The sequence below is a fragment of the Globicephala melas genome, chromosome 20, assembly GCF_963455315.2.
Source record: "Globicephala melas chromosome 20, mGloMel1.2, whole genome shotgun sequence".
NCBI classification, from domain to species: Eukaryota; Metazoa; Chordata; class Mammalia; order Artiodactyla; family Delphinidae; genus Globicephala; species Globicephala melas.
In genome coordinates this window covers 13309491-13333634 of record NC_083333.1, presented here as the reverse complement: position 1 = coordinate 13333634, position 24144 = coordinate 13309491, and the positions used below count along the sequence as shown (strand labels likewise).

The 24144-nt window shown below is 41.7% G+C and overlaps 2 protein-coding genes across 6 annotated transcripts in view; one reads left to right on the top strand and one right to left on the bottom strand.

Moving 5' to 3' along the window:
• The window catches only part of CFAP52 (cilia and flagella associated protein 52), a 36041-nt gene extending 35098 nt beyond the window's left edge, over positions 1 to 943 (bottom strand). Inside the window, exon 1 of the mRNA XM_030861420.2 lies at positions 827 to 943. Within this exon, the coding sequence (XP_030717280.1) occupies positions 827 to 905 (79 nt within the window). The 5' untranslated portion in view covers positions 906 to 943. The remainder of the gene's footprint in view (positions 1 to 826) is intronic.
• A 699-nt stretch (positions 944 to 1642) lies between these two features.
• STX8 (syntaxin 8) overlaps positions 1643 to 24144 on the top strand; it is a 251735-nt gene continuing 229233 nt past the window's right edge. For 4 of the 5 annotated variants that reach the window (XR_011377098.1, XR_009560246.2, XR_009560247.2 and 1 more), the window contains exons 1-4: positions 1652 to 1772; positions 8627 to 8726; positions 13901 to 13995; positions 23105 to 23215. Coding sequence is in view for 1 of the 5 variants with exons in the window: in XM_030861422.2 (XP_030717282.1) it covers positions 1756 to 1772; positions 8627 to 8726; positions 13901 to 13995; positions 23105 to 23215 (323 nt within the window). In the remaining 4 variants the exon portion in view is untranslated. Of the gene's footprint in view, positions 1773 to 8626; positions 8727 to 13900; positions 13996 to 23104; positions 23216 to 24144 lie in introns of all 5 variants that reach the window. The other variant, XR_011377097.1, reaches the window with a different exon arrangement.

Sequence of the window (24144 nt, the reverse complement as noted above, 5' to 3'; positions counted from 1 at the left end):
GTGCGTTAGCATACGGTATTTGTTTCTCTCTTTCTGACTTACCTCACTCTGTATGACAGACTCTAGGTCCATCCACCTCAGTACAAATAATTCAATTTCGTTTCTTTTTATGGCTGAGTAGTAGTCCATCGACAGATGAATGGATAAAGAAGATGTGGCACATATATACAATGGAATATTATTCAGCCATAAAAAGTTTGCTTTTTAAAAAATGCAACCCATTGCTTGTTTTCATCCTTCTCAGAAAACCAAACAGCATTTCCCCCCTTCATGTTGCAAATAGGAGGGGGTCATAAGTCAGATTTAGGCAGAACAACCAGGCCTCCTCTGACCAAAGCATCTCTCCTCTCCAGCTCCCCCTGGCGTCCTCTTCGCCTTCTGTCGTGGACTGAAATCCTCACCATTAGAATCCCCCCTCCCCCCCAGCCCCTTCTCATTAGTACATCAGAAGGTGGTCCCAGGGGCCTACACGGATTCTGTAGGTGGTTACCGAGGGGCAGGCAGTATTGCGGGTTGTGTGGGGCTTAGAGCCAGGGGAGAGCTGACTATTGGGAGAAGGCTTTCAAGTCACACTTACTTATCCTTAAGGAGGAGGAGGCATTTCGTTCCTTTTAGGCAAAACCCATCCCTTTCTTTGAGGCTTGGAAGGAGGATGTGACTCTCTAAGACTTTTGGGGAGGAGGAGCTCTCTGGGTCCCCAGTGCTTCGCCCATGCCAGCGTCCCAAGCTGCCTTCCAGGTGCTACCTGGGGTTTCACTCTCCCTGTTTGCACTACGTGTCCCTGGGGTTCCTAAACCGCCCAACCCAGACGTGCTCTAGGTCTCACCATTGAATCCGATCACGGCCTCAAGCTCCAGCTCGGCCACCTCAGCCACCTCATCCTTGGGCGAAGTTTGGGTCTCCATCACCCGGAGACTCCGCTTACGTTACTCTCAGCCTCCAGAGGTGCAGCGTCTTCCGGTCGTTATGGTAACGGACTTGCGCATGCGCGCCAGATCAACGCCTGCGCTGAAACCCAGCCGAAGGAGTTCGAGTCCTTTTGCCCTCTTGCAAACGGAAAGAGCCGTTCTTTCTACCTTCTAGTATTTCTCTGGAAATTTAAGGGGCACTAAATGCACAGAACTAATTCCCTCCTGTCCCATGTAAAGAGTGTGTGACCTTTGGGGTAACTATATAATTAAGCTCCTAATGGCATTTAAGAATTGAAGAATTGCCTCTGATGGGAAGGCTGCTATAAGACAATATATAATTGATACTTCTTTGGGTCCCATGTTTGAAGCAGGACAAAAAGGTTTTTTTAACTATACTGAGGTATAAATTATATAGAGAATTTACTTAAAGTGGGCTTTAGTAAATTTATATAGTTGTGCAACTATCACCACAATCCATTGTTTGTTTGTTTGTTTGTTTGTTTTTGTTTTAAGCAGGATAAAATGTTAAGTAACTGCTAGAGGTCTTGAGGGGCTCCCACCTACCTGGGAAAAATGCTTAGATTTTGTTCAAAAACAATTTTATTTTACTTGCACCCAACTGTTCGCGTCTCTTAGTGGGACCCGATTGCTCCAACCTACAGTTCCCCGGGGGAGCGCTTTCCTTTCTTCATCACAGTTTGGAGGCCTTGGGGTACGTATATTCACTGTGCAAACTTCAGGTTCCGGTCGCGCACGGGTCGAGCCGCGGGGTGTGAGCCGCGCGGGCCGCCGTAGTCAGCTGTTGCGAGCAGGAAGTGTCCGAGGAGTGGGTGGAGACTGCACCATGGCCCCGGACCCCTGGTGAGCCCGGGGAGAGGGAGGCTGCACGCGGACCGGCCCGGGGGAGGCCGTGCTGCTGGGGAACGGGCGGTCGCTAGGCATTAGGGCTGGAGGCCTTTCGGGATGAGGGGAGGGGAGCAAGGCCCCTTCCCCTGCTGCCGGGGACGGGGTTTGAGGGGCTGGGCTCTGCCGCATCCCGACACCCTCGGTCTTGACAGGGGTGGCCGGGGCGGGAGACCCGGCGGACCCCTGAGGAGCTGAGTTCCAGTGCCGAATCTCTGAGCATTCCTTTAGCCCTTCTTGGCTGCATCTCCCGGATTCCCGCCCATCGTGGTTGTGGAGATGGCTGATGCAGGCTTCCCTGGACTCCTGCGAAAGTGAAGTCCGAGTGACCTTTTTGTGGAACGCCAGTGTATCTGGTGAACCTTCTTATTTCCCAGGTGGAGAAACCGAGGTTCAGAATTCATGGTCATCAGCGAGTTAGTAACCAGTTGGCGCTAGCATCTAGATCTTGTGGGCCCTTCAAAAAACTTAGAGGAATCTGGGAGGGAAATTATGCCGTTGATAAGGTATTTTAGTACCACGAAGACTTTCTATGGCAGCAACTTCTGCAGTAAAACAATAGGTGATAAGGGCCTTTTATTCAACAGTTAAGTCCCAAGGACTGACTGGATGATGAAAGACACAAGTTCTGATACGAGGAACCTATTCCTATAGTGTATTGGACTTGAGCTTTTTGCTTACTAATTTAAAATGCTATAGCTCAACACGGTTCTTTTGGAGAATATGTCATATTAGTAACTTGTAACATAGTTTATTGTTTAAGTTGCAGATAGTCTGGATATTAAGAGATTAACTTTGAAAAATCAAAGTTAATCTACCTGGGATCTAGATTATCTGGGCCAATGGCTTAATTGATTTAACACTAATTTTTTTTCACCTTATTTTAACACCCCGATAGAAAATTTAGAAAATATTGAAAATTTGCAAAGGAAAAAACCCCCATCTTTAACTCTTATCATTTGGAATAATTGCCACTGTTGATTTTTTTAAATTAATTAATTAATTTTTGGCTGCGCTCTGTCTTTTTTGCTGCGCGTGGGCTTTTCTCTGGTTGTGGCGAGCGGGGGCTACTCGCGGGCTTCTCACTGCGGTGGCTTCTCTTGTTGCAGAGCACGGGCTCTAGGCACGGTCTTCAGTAGTTGTGGCTCGTGGGCCCTAGAGCGCAGGCTTAGTAGTTGCGGTGCACGGGCTTAGCTGCTCCGCGGCATTTGGGATCTTCCCGGACCAGGGCTCGAACCCGTGTCTCCTGCATTGACAGGCGGATTCTCAACCACTGCGTCACCAGGGAAGCCTGGCACTGTTGATTTTTAAAATGAATTCATTACTTTGTATAATATATGTGTGTGTCTATATATATGTGTGTATACATATACACACACCCCTGTATATTTTACAAAACAGGGAACATTCCTCCATATCATTAAATATTCACTGAAAACACAATTTTTTTTTTTTTTTTTTTGCGGTACACGGGCCTCTCACTGTTGTGGCCTCTCCGGTTGCAGAGCACAGGCTCCGGACGTGCAGGCTCAGTGGCCATGGCTCATGGGCCCAGCCGCTCCGCAGCATGTGGGATCTTCCCGGACCGGGGCACGAACCCGTGTCCCCTGCATCGGCAGGCGGACTCTCAACCACTGCGCCACCAGGGAAGCCCTGAAGACACAATTTTAATGGTGCTTAATAGTGCATCATATGAATGACCTTGATTTAATCATTCCCCTCTTTGTACCCTTTAAAAAATGTGAGGGATTTTTTGGGTTTTATTTTTTTTAATTACAAAGACTGCCCTTTTGTTCCATCTCTTATTTCCTTGGCTCACTCCCTAGAAGTGGAACTACTGGGTCCAAGGGCTAAGTTGCCCTCCACTTCCTGGAAGCTAACTCCCTCATTTTACACATAAGGTAGGAAATAGAGCTTAGCAATAAGGTAGAGGCCCCAGGGTATCCATTTAGGTTGGTAGAAGCTATCACTGAACCCCGGGCCTCTTCCACAGTTAATGTTGAAAAAGCACTGATAAGTTTTCCTGTTCCTCTCAAGTAGTTTGACTCAGCAGCTTTCTCATTTGCTGAAAGTGAAACAATGAGGGACTGTGCTGTGCTAGGTCAGCTTCCTTGCAAAGTAGGTTGCTGCTCACGGGAGCGGAAAGGAGTATGGAATAGGACTTGGAAAAATCTATAAAACAGACTTGACTACAGCTTTGCTTTCCTACTATTGAAATAGCATAGCTCAGTGATGCGTTACTCCTGAGTAGCGTTCTACTGTTTAGAAATGGAATATGGCTGTCACTCTCTTAATGGCATATCGAAGCCAGTGGTAAGCTCACTGTGTAATAGAAACAGCCGGTGGTGACTGTCTCTGAATGGGTTCTTTGCTAAAGTTAATCAGCTTTACCACTTTTTTCTGTTCCAGTTCCACAGCCTCTGTCATGGCATCACCATCCTCTTAGGCCTAAAAACTCTAATCATCTACTTTTTCCTCACTCTTCCTATCAGATTGTTCACTCATCTCCAGTATTTTTTTTTCTTTTCTTTTCTGCCGTAGCCCAATCCTTTATAGCCTTATGGCTTACAGAGAGTAAATATTGGTGGCTGGTTACTGCGTTGAATGGCTGGAGAAGTCTTCTACTGGTCTCTTGCCACTCTCCTCTCATCCCCCCAGTGATTTATGTACGTGGAGTTCAGGTTACTTTTCCTAAACTAGTATTTTAGGTACCTGGGTGCTTGATGCCATCATGAGGTTGCCCATTACAGCTAGGCCAGCGGTTCGCAAGCTTTGCTACAGATTGAAATCACCTGGGGAACTTTACAACTCCTCACGTCCAGGTCAAACCCCCTGCCAATTCAATCAGAATGATGCCTGGGGTAGGAGCCGGGATTTTTTTTTTTTTTTTTTTAGGTCTTCTCTGGTGATTCAACTGTGTAGCAAAGCTTCAGAAATGCTCTTTAGAGCTCAAATGAAAGCGTGAGGATGATGAGGAAGACATCTGGGGTTTGGGCATCAGCGTTCCGTGTAACCTCTTCCAGGCCTCACTCTATGTGTACAAGTATCCCCTGCACCTCTCAAATTCTCTGCTAAAAGTCAAAGCTTGTCCTGCTGTTCAAGGCTCTGCAGAAACTAGCTTCGACTCATCAGTACCATTTTATACTTTACCCTCCTACCCAGGACCACCACTCAGCCGACCGTGCCAGGCTCCTACCCTCCCTTTCATCTTTGCTTGTTCCCTGTGCCTCTCACCTCGTCTAGAATGTGCTCCTCCCTCTTGTGGGAGTGAGAGGCCTGCTTTGACCTTGTGGTTCAGCCCAAGGTGTAACCTCTTGGCCCAGCCTTATCAGATCTGTCTCGGCCAACAGTAATTTCTCTCATTTCCGAACTCCGGAAATATGCACTCGCCATTTATACTCCGCGTTTGGCAGGAGGTGTGTTGTACCTTGTTATTGATTTTCATAGGTGTGGTCTGGGACCACAGAGCCAGACCTCAGAACCTCTTTTCATAGATGACAACATGCAGGGAAAAAGAGGAAAATGTGGCAAAGCTGAGACCAGGACCCAGTTTTTCTTATCAGCCTCCCTCCTACTTTCTTTTTCTTTCTTTCTTTCTTTTTTTTTTTTTAATATTTATGTATTTACTTTTGGCTGCCTCACGTCTTAGTTGTTGGCCCACGGGCTTAGCTTCCCCACGGCATGTGGGATCTTAATTTCCTGACCAGGGGTCGCACCCGCATCCCCTGCGTTGGAAGGCGGATTCTCAACCACTGGACCACCAGGGAAGTCTCCCCTCCTACTTTCTTAATTGTGTATTGTCTTATATCACCTGCTGTCTTTTGGGATGCATGAATATATGTATATGAATGATGCTACTTTAGATTATAGCGGTGAGTTGCCAAGGATCCTACTGTTAGCGAACCAAACTTGGGTTGACTCGCCCGCATGCAGCAAAGCCAATCTACTGATACAATGTTGCGGTGAAGGAAAGTGCAGCGTTTATCGCAGAGCACCAAGCAAGGAGTCTAGTGCTAGTGCTTAAAACATCTGAATTCCCCGACGGCCTTCAGGGAAAGGTTTTTAAAGACAGGGTGAGGGGGCTTCCCTGGTGGCGCAGTGGTTGAGAGTCCGCCTGCCGATGCGGGAGACACGGGTTCGTGCTCCGGTCCGGGAAGATCGCACATGCCGTGGGGCGGCTGGGCCCGTGAGCCATGGCCACTGAGCCTGCGCTCCGCGACGGGAGAGGCCACAACAGGGAGAGGCCCGCGTACCGCAAAAAAAAAAAAAAAAAAACGGGTGAGGGAGGGGCGTTGTGGGGTCGTGATCAGCTCGTGGACACTCTTCTGATTGGTTGGTGGAGGGGTAATTGGGAGTCACTTTCTGTTTCCCGTTGGTCTGGGGTCTACGTGCCTTTTGGGCAGCATACAGTTACTTCTCCCACCCGGCGGGGGTTTCGGTATCTGCAAAGCAGCTCAAAGGACACGGCTCAGAATATTATCTACAGCCCTTGAGGAGTAACCAAAGGTCCTTGACTTTAATGGCTAAACTATTATTATTTTGTTTTGCTTGACTGTTTTCCTGCTTCTCACTTCTCTGATTAAATTTACTCTTTGGAACTCAGGGAAGCCCTAGGAGACTAAAGCTTTTCCATAGACGAGAGGCAGGAGGAGGACAAGGGGATGGGGATCTGTTCCAGGAAGGCCCCAAAGGGTTCTGCTCAGTTACACTACCTCATCGGATCCTTATTAAATTTAAAATGTACAGCTCTTAGCATAGGACCTGGCCCAGATCAGGTACTCAGTTGTTAGCCGTAGCTGTAATCACTGTAGTAAGACTCCTAAGGGAAACGACTGGAGATTGTTTATTTTTCCTTCATTCAAAGACATTTGCCAGGTCGCCTCATTGTTCAAGTGATATGTGGGAATTCAGAGATTTTAAGAAATGGATTGCTTATTTTTTCAGACAAAAATTGGAACATTAGGTTAAACAGATTTTAATATTTTTTTGAAACTTAAAAATATTTATTAATTCATTTATAATAACAATAATCAACCTATTACATGTCAGTATAAATCATGTTTTTAACAGAAAATATCTGTATTTTCCAAAACAAGAGAAAATAAGTGAGAAGAGTGGCATTGTTTTACATTAAGTTCTTTTTACATAAATTTACATAACTTTTTTTTATTCAAACAGAAAGTCACAAAAATTATAATCATCCTCATCAGTTCACTCAGTCCCATGTAATTAATTCTTTTTTCATCTTGATCTTTTGTTAACACTTTTATGAATTCATCAGTTTTCCATTAGAGTTCTGAAAATGCTTATTCATTCAGTTCAGCAGTATAGTCAGTTACCAGAAACCTGTACTTGTCAGAGTCTTTTCCATGAATTCCTTGAAGATGAAACCCTTTTATAGGAACATTTTTGCAAAAGCATCAGAGTACACCCAGAACTGTCTGTAAATAACAAAAGACTTAAAAATGACCACGGTTAAAGATTTGATGAAAGTTCATAATAATGCAATTGACAAGGAAATTTAGTTATTTCTGAGATATACATTTTAAAGTAATAACTAGAAGTATGACTTATAACATTATACCAGAACATATAAGATTTTTAGGAATTTCATGTAATGTCTGAAACATTTATATTAACGTATTTCCATACAAATAACCCAAAGAAAGTTTAGTATTAGTTTTTTTTAAATTTTTTAATTTAATTGTATTTATTTTTTTATACAGCAGGTTGTTACTAGTCATCAATTTTATACACATCAGCGTGCACATGTCATTCCCAATCGCCCAATTCAGCACACCACCATCCCCACCCCACCCCGTGGCTTTCCCGCCTTGGTGTTTAACATTAGGTTAAACAGCAGATTTTAATATTTTTTACTGGGCACTCCTGGAAAATCGGTTCATCGTATATTCATAGTCCCTGCCTTTAGGAGAGATGAAGTGTGTGTACACACTTAAGTATTTTCTGTAAAACAGATAAAAAGGCTGTAAGCGAAGGGAAAAATAAGGGACTATTGGGGATTGATTGTGAATCCTTCAAAACCCCCAACACTGTTGAATAACAAATGGAAGCTCAGGACCTGCTTTGAGAGAATTCTGGTAAGCTTAGGAGTCAGGTGGGTGTGTGTCCTTTGACCCCAGAGCATCGTCTTACCTGCTGATCTGTGTAGCTCTTCCCCAAATAGCTGCTCACTTGGCCTGCCACTCTCCATCCCTTTATCCTGCTTTATTTTCCTTCTTAGCCCATAGCAACACTTGACATACTATGTTTTGGTTTGTTTGATGCCTTTCTCCCTTCGCTAAACTCCTTGAAAGCAGGGACTTCGTCCATTTTGTTCCCTGCTCTATTCTCCAGTGCCTGGAGCAGTACTCAGCACAGAGGCGGCCCTCCAGAAATGTTTGCTGAATGTTTTGTGAATGAACGAATCTGTATGCTTTATCAGCGGTCAGATAGCACAGTGGCTAGGAGCAGAGGCTCAGGGCCAGGCAGCCTTGGTTTGCAGCTGGTGGTACCCATAGGGCAAGTCGCTCTACCTCTTTGTGCCTCATTTTCTCACATGTATGATGGGGATGGTGACCCACCTCCCAGTGTTCTTGTGTGGATTAAGTGAGTTATTACAAAGGAAGCTTTGAGAATTGAGCCCAGCCTGTACTAAGTACCATTCAACCCCTGTTGCCATTACTTTTACAATTTTCATCCTCCCTTCCTGTTTGCATTTGTGACTAGAATTACAAACTGAAACTTAGATTATGCAGAAATTTCCTTTAAAGAACCTTCAACATTTTTCTCCCTTTATGACTTTGATGCAGGTTCTCCACCTACGATTCTACCTGCCAAATTGCACAAGAGATTGCTGAGAAAATTCAACAACGAAATCAGTATGAAAGAAATGGTGAAAATACAACCAAGGTAAGACCAGGAATGAGTACTTCAAATGATTTGTTTGAGCTCTGAGGTCTGAAAACCCTCCCCTTTCTGACTCTGTGTGTATGTGTGTGTATAATGGCCTTTATGCTTACACATGTCGAATTGACATTACAACCAATCAGTTAATAGTTATTTAATCACTAGGACTAAATGAAGCATGACATCTCTATAATTTCTCCTACTTTACCTTAAAAAGTTTCTAACAATTTCATAGTGTAGTTCCAAGGTTGGCACACTTTCCCCCAGATGGTAAATCTGTCAGGCTTTGCAGGACAAGAGGCCAAGTTCTCACCTCTTTGAGTACCCATTCTCGACAAAAGGATAATAAACTTTTTTGGTTTTTTACATTTTACATTTAAAAATGTAAAAAATCATCCTTCGCTTGTGGGCTGTAAAAAACAATGGTGGGATTTGGCGAGGATATATGGTTTTTAGAAAACCGTGAGTCCATGCCAATACTTTTGATTCTAATCCAACATTCACAGGTTTCTTTGTAACTTCCCCATTCTAAATTAGTATTTTCCTTCCTTCTCCTGCAGTGAGAACCCAGGTTTCCAGAAGCATTGATATGTTTTTGCTCATTTGGTCTCTCTTAGAGTTTACAGAAAGTAGTTTCAGAATCATTACACAAGGGCCACTACAGACAATAAGTAAAGTTTGAGTTTGTGTCTTCATTATTATTTTTTTTAAATTTAGAATATCCCCCTAAGGATACTGAGGTTATTCTGTTCTAAAGCTATTAGAATTGTTTCTTTTTTTTCTGTGTCTTATGCTCTCCTTTGTATCTATTGATATTCATTTTCAGGGTTTGCTTTTCTTCCCTACCCTTGCTGATACAATTTTTAATATGTAGAACATTTACATAGTTCAGAAGTCAATATTATATACAAAGGTATACTCAAAGTCTTGTCCCCATCCCACTCTTTTCCATGCCTTCTTCACCTGCTTCTTAGAGGTAACCTTTTTTAAAATTAATTTCTCATTTATTCTTCCTGTGTGACTTCTTGCAGAAGTAGGCATTCAGGGGTGTGTGTGTGTGTGTGTGTGTGTGTGTGTGTGTGTGTATTCTCATTTCTGTTCCTTTGACACAAAAGTTACTCTTTTGTATCTTGCTCTTTTCACTTGATAATATATGATAGAGATATTAATGCACTGAGATCTTCTCAGTTTTTCTTTGGGCCTTATAGTCCTCTATTGTGTATACTCTAGTTCATTAACCTGTCTCCTAAGAATGGGCATTTAGAGTGTTTCCAGTCTTTTGCAGTTATGAATAATGCTGCAATAAATAGCTTTGTGATTTTTTTTTTTTTTTTGTATTTGTATTTGTGGAGGTTCTTTTAAGGGTGAATTCTCAGAACCAGGGCATATGTGATTTTTTTTTTACCTGTTGCCAAATTCCCCTCCACAGGAGTTGTCACCTTTGGCTTCACAGCCTGGCCAGCAGAGGGCGCTGTCAATTCTCTGAATTTTTGCCAACCTTATATAAGTGAGATAAAATATTTTAGTGTCTTCATTTTTTTAATTGAAGCATAATTGACTTACAATATTATATTAGTTTTGGGTATACAGCATAGTGATTTGATATTTCTTTTTTTTTTCTTTTTTTTTTTTTTTTTGCCGTAAGTGGGCCTCTCACTGTTGTGGCCTCTCCCGTTGCGGAGCACAGGCTCCGGACGCGCAGGCTCAGCGGCCATGGCTCACGGGCCCAGCCGCTCCGCGGCATGCGGGATCTTCCCGGACCGGGGCACGAACCCGTGTCCCCTGCATCGGCAGGCGGACTCTCAACCAGTGCGCCACCAGGGAAGCCCAATATGCATTCTTAAAATCACTTATGCCATTGAACATCTTTTCATGTATTTATTGGATGTTTGTATTTCTTCCTTTATGAATTGCCTGTTATATACATGTCCTTAACCTAGCTTATTATTTCTTAATTTCCAAGTGTTCCTTATATATATGTTAACTGAGCTTTGATTAAGCTTTGATCTGGCATATTTGGTGCAAATATTTTTTCTATTAATTTGGATTTTGATTTTATAAATGACTTTAAAATATATGTATACACTTTTAAAAAATTTTATTTGAAATTATCACTCTTTTTATTTATGGCCTTTTCTTATAGGAGAAGGGGAGATACTGCTTAGAAAGGCCTTTCACACCCAGGGATTATAGAAGTACTTTGCCTAATAATCTAAATTTTCCTCTTTTTTATCTTTTTTTAAAACACATAAATCTTTATAATATTTGAAATTCATTTCGTGTATTGTAGGCATCTATTTTTTTCCCATTTGCTAAATTATTAATCCCCCCCAAATATGAAATAGTCCATATTTCATTCACTAAGTTCTTACACAACTGCACTGTTTCTGGACCTTCTGTTCTGTTGCACTAATGAAGCCATTGGTAACTGCCAGCATCATACTCTTGTAGTTTTTTGTAAAGATTTAATATCTAGTTGTTTAAGGCCCCCTTAGTTACACATATCCATGATCTTTCTATATTTCCCTTCATTTATCCTCCTTTTAGAGCAATTTTGCATAGCTTTATTAAAAAGAATTTTGGGGGGCTTCCCTGGTGGCGCAGTGGTTGAGAGTCCGCCTGCCGATGCAGGGGACACGGGTTCATGCCCCGGTCCGGGAAGATCCCACATGCCGTGGAGCGGCTGGGCCCGTGAGCCATGGCCGCTGAGCCTGCGCGTCCAGAGCCTGTGCTCTGCAACGGGAGAGGCCACAACAGTGAGAGGCCCGCATACCGCAAAAAAAAAAAAAAAAAAAAGAATTTTGTGCTGTGCCTCAGTTACCATCTCCTCTCCAATAAAAGGACTCCAAATAGGATTTTGGGTAGATGTGTAGTATATTTATAGACTAAACTGGGGAGCATTTACATTTTTGCTGTATTGAGTGTTTCCTTTCACTCATTCCATCAGCAGTATTTCCTGCAGTTACTATACACCAGGCACTGTGCTAGATATTTTTTAGATTTTGTTGATATTGTTAATGATGTTTTAAAATAATTTTTAAAAGTTCTCCCTATTACTTGAATTTAGGAATGCCCTCGATTTTTTCGTTTTGTGATTAATCACCATCCTGAATTCTTTATGTTTCTAGTCATCTTTTAGGTGATCCTCTTAACTTTCCCAAACAGACTGTTATCCGTCTGCAAATAATGATAATTTCATTTCCTTCTTTCCAGCCCTTATGTATTTCTTTAACTTGTCTTATCATGTGGGTTAGAACTTCTAGACCAAAGTTAAATAATATTGTAGTTAAGGCAGCACTGACTGATTTTTAGTTTTCTTTGTTTTTGTTTTGTTTTTAATTAATTTCTCCCATGCTGTGTTAATCATATGTGTAGTCTGTTTTTAGTAATTAACACTGTTAGCTTTATTATTAGATTTTCTAACATCAAACTATTCTTAAATTACTCAGATAAATTCTACTTGGTGATGGTATATTGTCATTTTTAATGTAATTCTGAATTTGCTTTGCTAAAATTTTTTGAAGACTTTTACATGTATAATCCTTAAGGGAGATTGGCGAGTGGTTTCTTTTTTTCTGTTATCTCTGTCAGCGCTTGTTCCCAGGGTTGTGTTAGCTTAAAATATGAATTAGGCTTTCCATCCTTTTCTGTGCTTTGGAAAGCTTCTGTTAAATTATCATAATGGGACGTTTCTTCTGATTATGAAAGTAATAGTTTTCTTATAAAATATTAAGAAATCCCACTCCTTAGAGATAACTACCCTTGATGTTTTGATGTCTTTAGGTCCTGGGTTGTTTTTTCTCTATGTGGATGACACTTCTTTTTATGACTTGATTTCTTTTTCTTTTAATAAATTATGATGGGTATCTTTCTATGTTAACAAATATAGATTTCAGTCATACTTTTTTTTTTTTTGGCCATGCTGTGCCGCATGTGGGATCTTAGTTCCTCGACCAAGGATTGAACCAGCGCCTTCTGCATTGGAGGCATGGAGTGTCAACCACTGGACCGCCAGGGAGGTCCCCAGTCATACTTTTTAATGGCTACATATTCTTTCATCTGTTGAATGCTTTTGATCTTTAATTTCGTAGATTCTTCTTAGACCTGGTGTGTGTGTGTGTGTGTGTGTGTGTTGTTCTTTTGTTCATTTGTTTGTTTGTTTTGCTCTTTACTTCTTGAGTGAGGAGGGATCTGCTTTCCTTGGCGTTTCCCCATAAACGTTGTGGGTGGTTTTTCTGTGGTTCCCAGGGGTATTAGAATAGTTAAGGTGAGATTTTTCTTGGCTGGTAAGACCTTTGAGGGTTGCTTGATGTGTGTAGCCCTTGGCCAGCCTCTGCTGTTGTGCTGTATTTTCCTTATGTGACCCTGCTAATCTAAGGAGAGAGCCCCTGCTTCCACTGCAGTTGTATAATTGCTTCTTTTAACAAGGTAGCAAACTTGTGAGAGTGCCTTTTTAAACATATCTCCAATTATATCCGTGGTTGACTATGTTTACTTTACACGGGCGATTCTATTTTTCATATTTTTAAATTCCTAAGAGGCTTCCTCCCCACCTCTCCACCATCCTTTAAAAAGGCAGCACTTAGAGTCACAAACAAAACTTTACTCTGAGTTTGTAAATTGGAGAAAATTCACACCTCCTGGAAAAAGAGTCCCATGTGGTCAACACTCCTCTTGTATAAAAAGGACACCCAGCTATAAAACTTTTAAGGGGTTGTAAGTGTACCAGTGTGTTTAGGGAGGAGTGGCCGGGATGGCAGTGGGACTTGACGTTTTGTTCTTTGCAGCATGGTTGAGGGAACCGTGGGGCTTTTGCTGGTGAACAAAGACTGGGGACATGCAGTTTCCTGCGTGGCTCCGAGGTAGACCAATAGGATCCGAGGGTAGATGCTCAAGGGACAGAATTCAGCTGACTGTGAGGGCAAAGTGACAGTTTCCAGTCAATGTCAGGGTTCAGGTGTGGACCGGCTTACCAGCTGGTCAGGTCATAGGGCTGGGTGTGAGCATTAGGTGGGTGGCTGGCGCAGGTGACTGTTAAGATTCCGTACAGCCCTGAGGTTGTCGTTGCAGCCCTTCTCTGATTGAATCATAGTTTGTAAAGCAGCGTTTACATGATATTTTTAGGAGACCTCACACCTCTGGACTAGCATTCTCAGGCTGTGTTCTTTTCTTTTCAGCTTACCGTGACAATCAGAGCTTTGTTGCAGAAACTGAAGGAAAAGATCGCCCTTTTGAAGGACTTATTGCTAAGAGCTGTGTCAACACATCAGATGTATCCATGTAAACATTTCCACCTCTTGCTAGAGTGGGAGGACAAGCAGTCTTATTTTAAGAAAGGAAGGAATCTGGGCCACCCAGATTTTTCCACAGCTTGAGGAAGACCTGGTTTCCAAAATATTGCCTATAATCTCAATTTCTATTTTAAGCATCTGTTACATGTTTTACAGTGAATATGCTGGCGATGCAAGACACGCGGCAGGAGTTAACTTAGTTGGGTGTAACCTTAATAGTGCAGGAAGCTCATGCTTTCTGTCAGTGCTGTATTTACACCGAGCCCCATGTTGCTACCTGTCTAGACTGCCTTGAAGGTGGTCCAGCAGGAGAACTTCCATGACACCCTTGAGTTGTGATTCTGCTTCTGTAGTTCCCAGAGTTTTGAACGATTCGTTTTCTTTTCTGAGAAGCCAGTACTAGTAGAAACGATGCATTTTCCCCCCAATTATGTAGATTATTGAGATGTTACTTCTTTGCCTTATTGTTCTAGTGGTCCAGACAGTACCCCTGTTTTGGGAGTTTTGTGGGGTAGGAAACACTTGCCTGAAGCAAGTTATGTCATCACCTCAGCCTCCCACCAACAATGTCGAGAATTAAAATATTTCTTTCTTTTTTTTTCGGCCGCGCCATGCAGTGGCTTGTGGGATCTTAGTTCCCTAACCAGGGATCCGACCTGGGCCCCGGCAGTGAAAGTGTGGAGTCCTAACCATTAGACCACCAGAGAACTCCCCCAAATATTTTCTTTCTTTCTTTTCTTTTTTTAAGAAATTCATAATCTGATCAATTTAGGAAAATACACTTGACCTGTTACATAAACTAATCCTTTAAATCCGAGTTTAAAACTGACCTCAAACTGGCCCTCTCTTACCTTTTTGTCTTTAGTTTGTACCAAACTTTGGTGTCTCGGGAAATGGTTGTTATTGCCCAATTTTAAACATGGGAAAATGTAGGAATATAGCTTTTTAGGTAAAACAATAGAAGATGTTTTAAAAATTATTTTTCTCCAAGTATCACCACTGTATGTCACCAGGGAGGGTGGTTTAGATAGTTGCATGGTTTCCAGTGTGCACTTATTAAAACACTAAGGTTTTAAATATAAGTTTAATTTCAGTAAACAATTGGGCCCTTATTTTTGACACAGTTAGAATATTCTGATATGTTTAGTTTGTAACTTTACCCTCCATCTGGCATCATTTGTTACTGCACAGTCTATTATATAAGGAGTTTTTATTTTATCAAAATGCACAAGACTTAATATATAGACCTCAAGTTGGCAGAACTGTGTTCTCCACTTTCAGTACTAAGTACTTGGAATTCTGCACATGGGATCAAGGTGTGCAAACTCATTTTAATATTACCTAAATCACATGTATTAGAAACGTAGTTAAATATTGTTTCCCAGTGTAATATTAATAACTTTATTTGCTGATAGGTAACTGATTATTATTCATCATAATATTTATGTGCTAAGCCTATAGGGCAAGAAGATATAAATTAATAACTTTTACTTTTTTCTATTAATAATTTCTGCTAGTTATTAATTATGGGGTGTGCCAAGCACGCCACAGTCATAATCGACTTTGTTTTTCTAAATGCTTGCAGTCTGACCATATTTTGAAATTTCATAGACTCTGGTTTTGTGGTCATCTCAGAATTTGCTGAATGAAACACCAGGCATCTGAAAACACCAGAGTTACTAACTACTCTGAAAATATGAAACATTTATGAAAATATTTAAGGACCATCATGTGAATAATTTAGAATTTCCCAGGAGAAATCAAAAACTCGTCTGGAATATAACAGCTTTCTTTAAAATCTAATAAGTTTTTTCAAATAATTGGGTCTATTTCTACTGCAACCAAAACTAGGGATGGAATTCAGATAATCCACCCCATGGGGGCGCTCATAAACCTCTGTATTTTCAGGGAGACCATTTCTTAGATAGAATGGAAAGGAGGCAGCTGAACCTTCTTTACAAAAGAGGTATTGAGGCCAAAGCAAACTTGCACCTCAAGTCACTGATGAAGTTGGAAAGAAAGGACAGCATTGCAGCAGAGGAAATTTTTTCACACCGAGAAGAATATTTAAGAGCTTAAGTAACTTGCCCAGACCCCACTGCTAAGAAATGGAAAGCTAGGATTCCAACGCAGGGCTGTCTGAACCCAAAGCCACTTGTTTTTTTTTTTTTTTTTTTTTGCGTTATGTGGGCCTCTCACTGTCGTGGCCTCTCTCGTTGCGGAGCACAGGCTCCGGACGTGCTGGCCCAGCGGCCATGGCTCACGGGCCCAGCTGCTCCGCGGCATGTGGGATCTTCCCGGACAGGGGCACGAACCCGTGTCCCCTGCATCGGCAGGCGGACTCTCAACCACTGTGCCACCAGGGCAGCCCAAGCCACTTGTTTCAAAGCTGAATTCTACTTTAGTGATAGAATACAGTCCACTGTCACGTGGCCTGTCTTCAACTAGAGTTCCCTATTGCTTGGCATGTTGCTGTAATGCCAAGACAAATCTTGTTTATAATGCAAATCCTCAAGACCCTTCTTAATCATCAGAAAGATTAAACAGTCTTCACCGTGGTTTATTAGGTATACTTTATGATGTTGTAATTCTTAGAAAAATTTGTGTCCATAAATCGCCGGGAGAGTGACTTTTTAATCCTTTTTCTTGAGGCATAATTAATGTTGGGTGACTTTTTTAACGTGAATATTTGAAAGCCACATTTCCTTACTGTGTTGGGTAGTTGAGTTTATGGTACCTTACTTAATAAATTTATGCCTTTCTGCATTCGTGAAGTTTTCCAGAGAACACTAGGAGCTGCCAGAAAGATAAGTCCTATGAAAATGCCTTCCAAACAGTTAAATTCTGGGAGGTTAGGCCTAAGATGTTACTGCTCTTTCCTGAAAAAAGTATTTTTCTCTGGCAAGAATAAATGTGAAATTAAAATGAAAGTGGCGTGCTTTCGAATTGGTTAACTTGCAATTCATAATTGAAAGTCCTGCAGCCAGAGAGTTGAAAATTGCTGAAATACATTAACTTCTGTTCACGGTGCTTCTTGGAGATGGGGATTATAATGGCCTCACCAGCTGAGAAAAGGTGGGTTTACAGGAGGGCGCATAGGAAATTTCAGGTAATGCTAAAATTATTCTTAGAATTAGCTTTAAATGAAGCTTGTCTTTTTGTTGGGTTTTTCAAAGGCAACACTTCTGGTACTTTAAAAAGAATTTTAAAAAATCACTTTACAGAGAGGTTCAGTATCAAAAGGTATTTTGGTCTCTTGGGAGAAGTCCTGTAGAAATAGTAATAATTATTATTTTTTGGTTGTGCCATACATCTTGTGGCATCTTAGTTTCCTGACCAGGGATTGAACCCAGGCCCCCAGCAGTGAAAGCACCGAGTCCTAACCACTGGACAACCAGGGAATTCTCTAGAAATAATTTTTTTTAATCCATAAATAACTCTGCTCCACTTTGTATTTTTTGGGGAAAAAAAGATGTGTAGACAGATAGGTAGATGGCAGGATAGATGCCCCAATCACCGTGTAACAAACCTGGATACATGTAGGTGTGGAGAGGCTCATTGGATAGATCTTAGGGATAGCCCCTCAGGGCTCCAGTGGAGGTGAAGTGGTTCTAAAACACTGCACCTGGCCATGACAGTTTTCACTGGTGTCTGCTATTGAGAGAAAAATAAGGACAAGATAATTTTTGTTTCAGTAGAAATTTTCTGATTTATAGTCTGTTTACATGGTTCTCCCTAGTTTTGGGTATTAACATCTGCTTGCTTTTTCATCATGATAGTAAAAGTAGATGAGAGTTTTGTCTATTGTGGGTTTTGGAATGTCCATAGATGGCAAAATTGGTCTATATAAATCCCCCCATCACCATCCCCGCAGTTTGTTTGGAAATACTTCTCCATGAAATCCAAAAGTCTGGGCACTGTTGGAATACTGGGAACAACATTGGCTTTGGAGCCAGACAGAACTGAGGTGGAAGACCAGCCCCATCACTTCCCCAAGGCCAGAGAGCAACGTAGCCTTTCTTGACCTTAGTTTCATTCATCTGTAGAGTAGGAATAATCATACTTGTTTTGCAGGTTGTTGTGAAAGTTGAAGAAAATATATTTAAAGCATCTCACAGGACAAGCCACCCCCATAATTGTGGGTGTTAAATAAAAGATAGTTATTAACCCTTCGTGGGCAAGTTACTTCTTCGTGCCTGTTTTCTCATTTGCGAAATAGGGATAATCAAAGTACACCCGGCTTATGGGATTGTTGGGAGGATTAAATTATATGCATAGAAGGTGTTTCACATAAAGTAAGCCCTCCTCGAGGATTAGCTGCTACTTACTATTTTATCATTGTTAAAATTACAGCCATCTTGGAGAATTTACAGGTAGTCCTTTTATGGAGTTTATAATCAAGTAAGAAGGGTATATCAAAGCACACAGATAGTGATAGTATTAAGATACTACTTGCAAAATATGATCGATCAGTGCTTTGAGGAAGATAAGGACCTGGTCAGGTACATAATAGATATTCAGCAGAGTTTGTTAACTTAAAAAAACAAAATAGTAAAATGAAAGGGATGAAGTACTATGTGAGCCAGAAAAATCTTCTGGCCTCTGGGACCTTAAACTGTCTCTGTGCAGCCCTTCTTGCAGCAGTGGGAAGTAATTATGCTTCTCCAGAGCAATTAATTTGCACGTAAGACTTGCCTAAATTCTTAAGCCTTCTACCAAATAAGGAGAAACTCCAGGAGCTAGAGTGGGGGTGGGGCGTCCCCTGGGTCCAGCACCATCTTCAGCCCACTCCATCGTAGGTTGGAAGTGCTTCCCAGGTTATAGCAGAGAAACTGGGCTGAGGCACTTTGGTCATGGGTATTGGTGATACGAAATCAGGACCAGTTTCATTTGCAGTGTTGCATTGCCATGAACTGGTTATAATTAATTACATGTAACATCAGCCTAGCCGATGAAAAAGTACTATGGTAGCTAGCTCTTCTGTTTCCTTATTTGTCTGTTCTCTGACCTTCCTCCTTGGTTATTCACCACGTTGGTGGAAGAGGAGGTCCCAGTTCTGGCCACTGACTGTGTGCCCTGTGTTCTACTTGTCCTTCCTTACCCTGTCGTCGCTTCCTCCAACTACCATAAGACCACATCCGTGCAGTGTCACCACTGCCCAGACGATTCTTTGACCTCTCGTTAACAACAACTTCTGTATGGTAAGTGTGCTATGCAGAAGGGCTGTGCATCTATCCTCTTCAACCTCCTCTACCCTCCCCCCATCTCCTTATGCTCTGTTCTCTTAATAGGTTAAAATAAAAACAGAACAAAGAGGTAGAGTGAGTGTTCCTAACTGGACAGTTTTCCAGTTGTCCCGGATTTACAGGGAGTCTCTGTGAATATTCTGAATTAATATTACCAGTATTGTTATTAACAGGATGCTAAGAAGTGGCAAAGTTGAGTGAGCAGTACTGGGGCCTCAGGATGGAGGAGCCCCTGGAACGTTTGGTGGTCAAGCCCCACACGAGGTGGTAGGAAAGCCCTGACTTAGACTGGAAAGAGCTGGGCTCTAGCCCACTATTGTCATTACCAGCTGCCCAGGGCCCTGGTTTCCTGGTCAGAAGAACAAGAGACTTGGATATGCCTCTCCTAGCATCAGCTGTCTGTGATTCTGTTCTTCACTTATAATCTTCAAAACATAATCACCAAGTTTTATTGCTCCTAAAATTGATGTTCTTTGTTAATTTATTCTCAACTAGTTTATATCTAATATCTGCTAAATTTAAAACTTGCCTTTATTGTTTTTATTAAAAAAGTACTTTCTACCTGTATAGTTCTTATTTTATTTTATTTTTTTGCGGTACGCGGGCCTCTCACTGTTGTGGCCTCTCCCGTTGCGGAGTACAGGCTCCGGACGCGCAGACTCAGAGGCCATGGCTCATGGGCCCAGCCGCTCCGCGGCATGTGGGATCTTCCCAGACAGGGGCATGAACCCATGTCCCCTGCATCGGCAGGTGGACTCTCAACCACTGCGCCACCAGGGAAGCCCTATAGTTCTTATTTTTAACCAATGACTCTTCTCTCTCTTCTCCATCCCCATCCTATTCCAGCTCATTCTTTCATAGTTAATGTGTTAGTGGTTGGTACCTGCCATCACAGACTTTTCTAGGCATGAACAAATATAAACACATGTAAATATAAAATGCTTTTGACTACAGAGGGATCATATTATACGTTTGGTTCTGAAATTTTTTGTTAATTAGCATTTGATAGAGTCAAACAGTCCAAAACAATATTGGATGGGAAGTAAGTCTCCCTTACACCCTGAATCCCCAGTTCCCTTTCCTTAGAGGCAACTCTTTCTGTATTCTTCCATAAATTTTAAGTGTATATACAAACATATATGTTTCTCTGATTTATTTTTTCTTTTTTGCGGTACGCGGGCCTCTCACTGTTATGACCTCTCCCGTTGTGGAGCACAGGCTCCGGATGCGCAGGCTCAGCGGCCATGGCTCACGGGCGTAGCCGCTCCGCGGCATGTGGGATCTTCCCGGACCGGGGCACGAACCCGTGTCCCCTGCATTGGCAGGCGGACTCTCAACCACTGCGCCACCAGGGAAGCCCTAGATTTTTTTTTTTAATGTATGCAGTGGGAGCATACTATTCACTGTTTAGCTCTTTGCTGCTTCTTTTTGTTTAACACTATTTTGGAGATTATTCCATACCAAATAACTTATGTAGCACTTAGTAAGTGCTCAGAAATGTTAATTATCATTATCATCGATACATAAAGAGCTTTCCTCTTCTCTCTCTCTCTTTTTTTGGGGGCTGCAAAACATACCACTGTAGAGGTGTGCTAGTTCCTTATTGACGGACCTCAGAATGTTTCCAGTATTTGGCTATTATAAATAATGCTGCAGTGAACATCTTTGTTCCTACATCTTTGTATAGACATGTGAATATATCTGTAGGAGAAATTCCTGTTGAAAGAATGTGCCTTTTAAATTTTGTTATGTATATAGAAGGCAATGTGGCAATTGGTTGAACCCATTTCCATTCCCACCAAGGATGTCTGAGAGTGCTTGGTTCCTTGCCCCTTTCCAGAACCGCCCTGTCGTAGTTTCTTACCTGATGGGTGAAAGTGATAGCATGGTTCAGTTTGCATTTCTTTTACTAATGTGAAACTGCATTTTTTTTCATTTGATTAGCATTATTGTTGTTTCTTTTTTCTATGCCCCGTTATATCCTTTGCTGTTTTAAAATTTGCCACTATTAATTTGTCACTTGTAATTTTACTTTGCAGATATTTAAAATTTTTATAGAGCCAGATTTAGTGTTTCCTTCATGGCCTCTGGGTTTTCATTCTTGACTAGAAAGATCTTTCTTACTCTAAGAGTATTAGAAAGTTCTCCAAAGTCATCTTCTAATGATATGGAATTTTACTTTTTATGTTTGAACCCTGAGCCAGTCAGATCTGTGCTTAATTATAATATTGGATTATCGTTCGGCTTATGCTCGCTTGGATGGTTGGATAACTAAATCCCAACAAAACCACAGATTGCCAGAGTAGGTTGAGTGTAGAACAGAAGACAAGGCTAATCAGCATTGTGATATAGTTAATAGTTTTCCATGATTAAAATTCAGTTTTGTCCTGTATAATTCATGACACAGGTTCTGTCTCTCCCCACCCCCAGGAGCGTTTTTTTAGATAGAAGAGGCTTCTGCTTTATTGACAATTTGCCACTGATTTGAAACACATTGATATTTATTCTTGGTGTTGCATTGATCAGAAGGCTAATATTTGGCCCTTTTATTAGTACAGAGGAAGGACTTAAGTTCACTGTTTCTTAGTTACAGTTGCTACTTCACGGTTTCCAAGATGGGTTCTTAATGACTGTAGTCAAGCAGGAAACGGAAAAGCGATGGTAGTCATTTTTCTCAGGAAAGCGTGGCGTTCTGGAATGTTGAGAGAATGTATCCATTATTATTTTTTAAGTAGTCAAAGTCACTAACACTCCTTAGTTACATTGGTTTGGGGGGGATTTATGATTTTTCTAACTAATATCTGCTACTGGGGAACATTTTTGATGGGTTTATTTGCTTTTTTTGCTAGCTGGCCAGCTTTTTCTATTCAAAATGATCAACCAAAGTAGATTCACTGGGCCGTGGTTTTCCCACCCAGGGAAACTTACTTGATTCTGCCAAGTTCTCAAACTTCTGGGACCTAAATGCAGGGTTTAATATGCCCTCTTGAAAGGACAAGTATCTATAAATCCAGAAGTCCAAAGTAGTGGTCTCCCTTTTACTGGAACCAGGAAAACTGTGGCCATGGATCGTGCCGGAGGAGGTGTGAGAGATGATCTGGGTGCCACATGAAGAAGCAAATTCAAAAAGGTGAAGTAATTGGTTCAGGATCGTAGGTAAGGATCAAAATAGGACTAGCTGGCCTTTGGACTCCTAGTCGAGCGTGCTTAGTAGATTAACACATAAAAATATGATTATTTCTTTGTAATTCTGTTGAGAATTAAAGCTCATGCAATGTATTTAATGAGCCGATGGTAACAGCTTTTTAGAGCAAATCTGTTGCATGAAGTAGCCCTTTACAAAATATATTCCAGGTGTGTTCGTAGGTGTTCATTAACGTGGAAGAAAGGGGGCAACATAGAAAACTTTTCTTTCTCTTTTTCCTTTTTTAGAAGAGTATCTTAGGGTATTAGTGTCCAGGAAAAACCCTTGACCACCGTGACCTAAAACTCAAAGCCTGATGACTCCCTGAGTCACATTGCCCTGTTGAGAGGAAGGACATTTCAGGGGTGGCCGCTGGGAGGAAAATCGTGTTTACCAACTGTGTTTCTCAGTGAAGGATCTCGTGTGGCGGATCTGTGTCAGTGTTTGTTAAGTCCCTCTGTGATGGTTCTGTCCAGGTCCTTTACTGGAAGGATCAGTGAAGTCTGAGGTTAGAGCAGGAGGAGAAGGTTGGTTCAGGCCTCTTCTGGGTAGGATTGATCAGAGCCTATAACAGTCCTTTCTGACTTGGAGAGCTCACTTAACGTAACAGGTCAAATGAGGTAATTCACCTGCTCTTGGACCTTAACGAGATGCCTGCAGAACACAGCTCGAAGGAGACCGAAGACAAAACCTTTTGGATGATCTTGTAACTCGAGAGAGACTACTTCTGACATCCTTTAAGAACGAGGGTGCAGAACCAGATCTCATCAGGTACGATGTTTTCCTTTACAGGGTTTATGTGGTGGGTGAAATTTATTTGCAGAGATTACAGCTATTTCCTGAATGGCTTAATTTCTTTTTTTTAAATTTCTTTAACTAGTAAAATATAGTCTGTTCATTTATAGTGTTTGTTATTTTCTATGCAATGTAGTTTTCATTAAATTTCTAGATTTAGTAAACCAGATATGTTCAGCTGAATCCCATCTTGGAGGAAGGCTATTTAGGTAAAATACAAAGTCAGAAAATGTCTTTTCATTCTTTAGGTTGAGCTTTCTGCTATGTTAGCTGCCTTTTAAACTCTAGAAGTCATGTTCTTATCTGTGTTGGAAAATGATTTTTTAAAGATTTTTTTGATGTGGACCATTTTTAAAGTCTTTATTGAATTTGTTACAATATTGCTTCTGTTTTGGTTTTTTGGCCACGGGGCATGTGGGATCTTAGCTCCCCAACTAGGGATCGAATGAACCGGCACCTCCTGCTTTGGAAGGTGAAGTCCTAACCACTGGGCCGCCAGGGAAGTCCCTGAAAATGATTTTTTTTAAATTGACTTGTTATAAAAATGTGTCCTAAAGGTTGTAGTCCATGGCTTATGGAATTAGAGGTGTGGGGCCGTTGGATTCTTCTCGCTGTTCTTTGCTGGAGAGTAATTCACACTCTACAGAGTTGTCAGCTGCTCTGTACCCGGCTCTGCTGGAAAAACCCAGAGAAGCGGTCCGGCCTTCCCAGCTGAGGTTAATGAAGTATAAATTGTGACATCTTTAGAACTGGCCTCCCCCCGGCTTCTAGAACTCTCTTAACGTCATTGTGGGAACCATCACAGATGAGATGAGGATAAAACCCTCCTCTCCCCGCCTTCCCCAGGAGAGGTGATGATGCCTTCATTGTGGGGCGGCAGCTTGTTCCTGGTTAGGAGTCACACT